We start from the raw sequence: 7,007 nt of genomic DNA on the forward strand, positions 1-7,007 counted from the left end.
TACGATTATTTTGGTGCAATTCAATGGGAAGCAAATGTGTGTACATATATATATATATATATATATATAAATAACATACCTTCAGACAATATTTTCCAGTGTGTGGGTAACATTATTAATATTAATATTAACAACAATGCTTCTCAAGAACAACAGTTATAGACATAATTGCATCTCTTCAATACATAGGGGTTATGCCACAGATAGATCAATATCTGGCCATACGCAACCTTAAGTTTGAGGTGCAGGGTCAGAATTTTGCAAAAGCAGGACATTGCACCTTCAAAGGGTCTAAAAGGTTAAAAAGTATTAAAATAAGCATACCCTTATTGTGTTGCAGCTAAACCCAAGTCATGTAAATAATGGTACAGTTGAAGAACAGTTTAACATGGCCCTAGTGTATGGAGTGTGACCAGAATAGCTGGGCTACTGCCAGATTGTATGCCAAAAAGTTCCCTGAGGAACGGCATCCTTCACGTAACAGGAAATGTGTATATATCAGTGGTTATTTAAGTTTACTACAGACTAACTTATGCATAGATGCCGAGTGTACGAAGAACAGCAATCAATATTGACAATGAAGCCACCATATAGTAGTATACCTATAACTGTTGTTGTTTTGAAGGAATTTTGATTTAAATGTTTCATGTGTTATTGTCTAAACCTTTAACATTTTTTGGTGTATGGTGCATATTAATAAACATTTGAAGAACGTGACCTTGAATGGCCTCCCTATTATTGTCATAAAGTAGGCCCTCAACACCTTAATCCATACCACTTGCCATTAATTTCCTATGGCTTTCCAGTTCTAAATTGTTTGCCTGTCAATGGACTTCTGAATCACTTGGTATTATAAAAATAGTATTTTTTTTTTAAATTGTTATCACACAAAAAGTAATCACAAAACATTCACAAGGAGCTAATATTTTAGAAGTACAAGCTTATGTTGTTAGTGGCATTTTTACATCTGTAATTTTGTTAGTCAGAACGTTAATGACAAATGCTTAAATACATGATGATTACTTGTGTTTCAGTAAAAAAGACCAACTTCTGGAGTCTAAGGAGGAAACAGAAAAAACAGAGAATGTTGAAGTAACTGGTGAGGACACTCCAATGATTGATCCAAATAGGTAAGTGGCACTGTTGAACTTGAAGACAGACTTGTATGTTGTTTCTTTTCTTGTAATGGTTTTATGCAGAGTCTGCCAACTGTCTAGAAAATATTGTGCTTGTTTTAGTTTTGCCCATCTAGCATAAAATGAAGCTAGCAAGATATCATCTATAAGAGAAGTGTATTTGGAAACCATACATCTGAAGTGAATTAATGGTAGGTTTCACTAAGAGTTGAAATTATATGAAACAGCTGCTTTCAGCCAAGATGTTATGACTAGGAGTTGTTAGGTAATGGTACATGTTAAAACTTAAAATGGAAGCTGAATAATTAACTCAAATCATTCAACAATTCAGAATATTCTTTAGTGATGAAATAATGATAAAAAATAATATGTATAAGTATACTGCACCAATCATGTGAAGAAAATTCTTAGTGATAGATTTTCTCTCAAACATAGGTTATTTAAAAACAAACTTTTCAGATAACCATCATGTTTTTATTATTGCTTTAAGTATACATATCACAAACGGCATCTCATAATTCTGGTGGTATGTATCTGTTGTTATTGTTTTGTAATTTTTTTTTTACTGTCAATATCATTTGTTAGCAATTTTTGTGTTTTTAAAAAGTTTTTTATAAATTCTGTCTGACAGTGAGAAAAAGACTAAGACTGAAGAGAGTGACAAAAACAAGTCACCAAAGGGATCTAAAACAAGCCTCTCTAAAGGCAGTGAGGTGTAACAACCGGACTGAACCAAAACGGGAACAATATTTTCATTCTTTAAATTGTTTACTGAAGACCACATGCTATGTTTTTTAAAACAAAGTTTTTTAATTTAACAATAAAAAAAATTAAACACTTTGCACACAGTAGGAGCAAAAAAAAAAGAAGAAACCACAACCAGTTTGGCTTAATGGTTGTTAGGTTCTTTTGGTAATGCTACTGTCTGAAATAATTTGTACTGTTGTAAAATTGTAGAACATCATTGAAGTTCATAACCCATGTAACTGAACCTCTGATTATTTTATGGCTGGTGCTGTTATGAAATGCACCTCATTTTTGAAGAGTTAATACATGGAATTAAGGAGTTCATTTATGAAAGTTTGATAGAAAGTAATTTTTGTGTTTGAAAATCACACCATGGTATTTAATCATTAAAAATTGGAAGTTATAAAACTGAGTGTCATTACAATTTAATTTTTTTTTATTGTTGTTATTATGATTCTTCTTTCACTGTGTTTTAGGTTGTACTGATTTACTTGTACAAATAAAGCTGCAGTTGAATTGTGTTTTGCTAGGTTATTTTTGAGATTGTAATAACATTTTACCTTGCAACCAAAATATCTAGCAAATGTTATGTGTGTTTTGAGTTTTACTTTGATTGTACAGTAAAAAAAATTGTTGCATCAGTATTGTGTTTTAAGGTATTTCTGATTGATATTGGTTATAAAACTTGTTTTGAAAACTAACTGATCAAATATTGACCTGACATTTACAATGCTTTCCTCTGTGTATATTTAGCAACATCAGCATTATATTGGTAACTGATGTTGTAATCTACTACTTACACCTCTAGCATACTAAAAATTGCAATCAGTACTAAAGGTTATTTTATTATTGTTATTAATATAAAATAGATGCTTAATTGCTTTTTATTTTGCCCAATTTAAGGGAGGCCCAGTACTCTAGTCTTGATGTCTACTAAAGATTAGAGATAAAACTTAATCTCTTAAATTTTACTATTGCTCATTTTTGAAGTTTCTGATTTATTGGAAAGAAACTAAGCTTGATTCCCTCCTTCAATAGAATAACATTGATCTGTTTGGTTGTGTCTTGATAAGGTTAATTTAGGGTTCTTAAACTGGGGTTAAAATAAATGTCATGAGATCTGTGATTACTTTATATTTAAGAACAATAAATATTGTTCAGCATATCAATGACTACCCTTTTAGGGTAGTAAGAGCACCAGATGAAAGATTAATAAGCTTAAAAATATTCAAATTTTTACAGTAAAATAAATAAGAAGTGGAATATTCTTTGGACAGCTAGGTAATAAATTTCAAAGTCATGAATGGTCATTATATAGATACATAGAAAACAGTAGATGATGAGTAAAAATATGTCCAAACAAGGAGGGATCATATATCATTAGTTTTGGTATTCCTTTCTGCAACCAAATTGTTTTCTGCAGGTTGCATTACAAAAATTGATAAATTGTCCTTTTGTCTCTTCTGTGTAATTTTATTCAACTTGAAACAATGTTACCCAGGGATTAAAAATGTCATCTTGTAAATCAGGTTAACTTAAATATATGTATTGTGAATAAACCAGATATGCAGGTGATCCTCTTGTATTATTGTAACTGTGGCAACTAAATGTATTAAATGTTTTCATTGGGATTTTTCTGATCTTTGATCTGAGTATTAAGGTAAGCTAAGCTGATATACTGTATAGTCATTGTTTGAGCTAATGTTGTTAAAAACCACTGACTATACAATGCTCTTTATATAACTGTCATGTGCTTTTTTAAATTAATTTTCTAATGTGATAAATTGAACCAGTTATAAGCTCTAAGCTTTTATGTTTGGAAGATCTTTTAAGTGTACTGTTTTGTTTCTTCTTCTGAAATAACACCCACTGTTTACTACAGCAGTGTGCCTCAACTGATGTGCCTCGTTAGATTTGGTCATTTTTGCCTGTATCTTCAGTCTGTGTTTGTAAGTCTGTATGACTTGTTGCTATGCCTACTGTGCTATGTATATGTGCATGAAAGGAAATAAATAAATTGATCTTCAGCTTAAGTCTGTAATTATCCTAATTAGAAAAATAAGGTATAAAAAGTTCTTAGTATCAACATAACCAACTTATTAAAACAAGTACGTATAAAGCAATGATAAATGAATTTTAAGTAACAGGTTACCCTTAGTCATAATTGTGTAGGTCATATTTATACCTTTTATTTCCTCTTCTCTCTCAGAATTACATACGATAGTAGATTTTTAAATGAATTACTAAATAAATATATCAACATTATGAGTAAAGAAATAGAATAGTATTATTCAAAGTACAGAAAATATCATTAGAAAAAAATAATCATTCAATTTGTAGCAATTGCATTCATTTATCTATCAACTTGTATACATGTGAGTTGTAATAAGAAAATATATGTAAATGTTATGGGATTGTATGAAAGTGAACTGCATCAGAGTGCGGTCACCTGTTGAGAGTTTACACTAGTATTGATCAATCAGACAGTGTCATGACAGCATTAAGTCATATAAAGTACAGAGGGCCATACTATTACCAGCATATTTAGGCAACTTCATTCATCACTCCTATCAAAGAAATGCTAAATAACAATTGTGTAGAAATCAAATTATTGTTTGGTGAAGGCTATTCCATGCAACAGATTGAGATGAAATTTAAGGTTTCAGTAGGAGCTGTATGAAAACTCTGAAGAGGGTATGTGAAACTAACACTATATATATAATAATTTGAGGCATAAACACCAAACTCTTAAAACACCATGCTAAGTACATCAGTATATGTTCCTTACATGATACATTACAATCCAGATAAGATCTTGCCAATTACCTCCTGTAAACAGGTGCATAGCCAATGGGGGGTTAAATAACCAAAATTCTAAAAGCTAAAAGGTCCACTATCTTCTGAATTTGTATTTTAATAAACACTTGACTTTCATGTAAATCACTTAAATCTTTGTGTATTAGAAGAAAAAGTCCACATTTGTTTTGGAATGAGACCACCACACATCCCACTCTTTAGAGCTGGCTAGGCCCCTAGCTCTAAGTACAGGTGTGAATGTTACCACCATAAAAGAAAAATAGATATTAGCAAGAAGTGGCCTCGGTGAATGTGTAGCTGCACAAAAATCAATGCTTATATCCATAAGTCTGAAATTGTCATCACAATTCAAACAATAGGATGAGCAAAGTTGATTAATTCAAATTGTTTGACGGCAATCAATAAGAGTTTGTTTATCGGTAGAGAAAGGAACAGTATCACAGTCAATGCATGACACCTGCAGTGAAGCATGTTAGGGATTAATACAAGTATGAGCTGTCTCTCAGCAGCTGGATTGGAAATCCACACAAAATTGATGGCACCCTGACTACTGACAAGTACAACATATTCTTATTCATCAGGTCATTCCCTCAGAGATAAAATCTGTTGGACAGAGTTTCATTTTCCTGCAAGAAAGTTATCTCAAGTATGCAGAAAATGTGATGAAGCAATACTTGGAATTAAAAAAGATGCTAATAGAGTAGTCACAACCATTCTTGGCCTGCACAAATTTTCAATCTAATATTATTAAGATTGTTTAGGTTTACATGGAAACTGAGATGGTTGAATAGAAACCAAACAAAATGGTTGATTTGTGGAAAATTATACAGGATATTTCAAATATTTCACTATCATACATTGGTAAATGAACTTATGTAGCATAAAAAATAGATGCACTACTCTGTTTAAAGCAAACACAGAGTACCAGTTCTTGTACAAATTACTTGTATTTTCTGTAATAATATATTGTCAAATTATAAATTGACCACTTAGTTTCATTCACTCATTATGGATTATGTATATCACATACACTTCCACAGTTATTTCCAATCTTGTATATATACATGTTTGTTTCCAACTTTATTGTTTTTCATATATCATAACTCATAAATTATTGATTACCAATGAAATTCAACTCATTTTACCAATTACTTTACTGAAATAGATAATGCTATCTAAAAATTTTCATTACAGTCTTAACAAAAGTCTCTAAAAGTGTGGACATTTATGAAACAAATAATTAAAATATATATATGAAACCTGTATTCCTCCAAGTAATATAAACCTTACAGGAACTACAACTTTACTTGTTCAGTGAGAGTTGTTAACACACATAAACAGCACTGATATTAGTATGTGGCCATGTCCACTCATGCTTTATCTGATGGAAAAAAAAAAAACACCACTCCTTCTGCAGACTTTCCACAATCCATTCAATATATGAGAATTTCAGTTTCTCAGTGTCTCTTTAAACAGTTTGATTGCACAGACATCCATAGGTGATGGATCCAGTGGTATTTCATTATCTAGCTGCTTGAGGTATACTGCAATTGAAAAGAAGGTATGACTAGAAGCCTTATCTTAGCATACCCTGTTGACCTGGTTTCCTAATGGAGATCCTTCTTGATTATGTTGCATACTGTTGCCTGGGGCACATGGACAAATTTTTCTATTAAGATTTGTGTTCATGGATTCTCATCTGTTGAAAGACACCATACTTTCCTTACCTAGGCTGGGGTACAACTTGTAGTGGTCTCTTTCTGAATGCCACCGATGTTCCAAGTTAACCCATATTCCATGGTTTTACAATGCCATAAGTACAAGGAATATCCCATCTTGGAAATTCTGAACTCCATACATGAACATATCTTTATGATCTGAGCGTATGAATATTTTCCATTGGAAAAGGTTGCATACCATTACCAAAAGTGATAAATTTTCAGTGGCATCACACTACCTATGCAATGCTAAACAGAGTAAAAAAAATGGTTTTATTCATTCCATTCCACTGAGACTATACTAGTTGTGGTTGCAACATGACCTGCTGATTTGCATATTCAAAATCGTTTAGTATAAAGTACTCAACCAACTCTGTGTGTGCATGTAACTTAGTTCTACACAATTCCAACAACCAAAAGATTATGGGCAAAAAATAATAGTTCTGTGTCTCAGAACATGGTAAAACTAAAAATTAGTCATATGTAATATGCACAGATGATTTATGAAATCCTAATTTCTTTGTTCACTGTCAGAGCAACTAGGAACAGCACGGACAACTACAGCAGTATTGTTTTGGAACACCACTGG

The 7,007-nt window shown here is 31.8% G+C and overlaps 1 protein-coding gene across 1 annotated transcript in view; it reads left to right on the forward strand.

Moving 5' to 3' along the window:
- LOC106457286 (fasciclin-2-like) overlaps positions 1 to 3,916 on the forward strand; it is a 123,650-nt gene extending 119,734 nt beyond the window's left edge. The window contains exons 16-17 of the mRNA XM_022383354.1: positions 1,035 to 1,130; positions 1,768 to 3,916. Coding sequence (XP_022239062.1) covers positions 1,035 to 1,130; positions 1,768 to 1,855 — 184 coding nt within the window. The 3' untranslated portion in view covers positions 1,856 to 3,916. The remainder of the gene's footprint in view (positions 1 to 1,034; positions 1,131 to 1,767) is intronic.
- Positions 3,917 to 7,007: the final 3,091 nt, after the last annotated feature.

The sequence above is a fragment of the Limulus polyphemus genome, unplaced genomic scaffold (assembly GCF_000517525.1).
Source record: "Limulus polyphemus unplaced genomic scaffold, Limulus_polyphemus-2.1.2 Scaffold15, whole genome shotgun sequence".
NCBI classification, from domain to species: domain Eukaryota; kingdom Metazoa; phylum Arthropoda; class Merostomata; order Xiphosura; family Limulidae; genus Limulus; species Limulus polyphemus.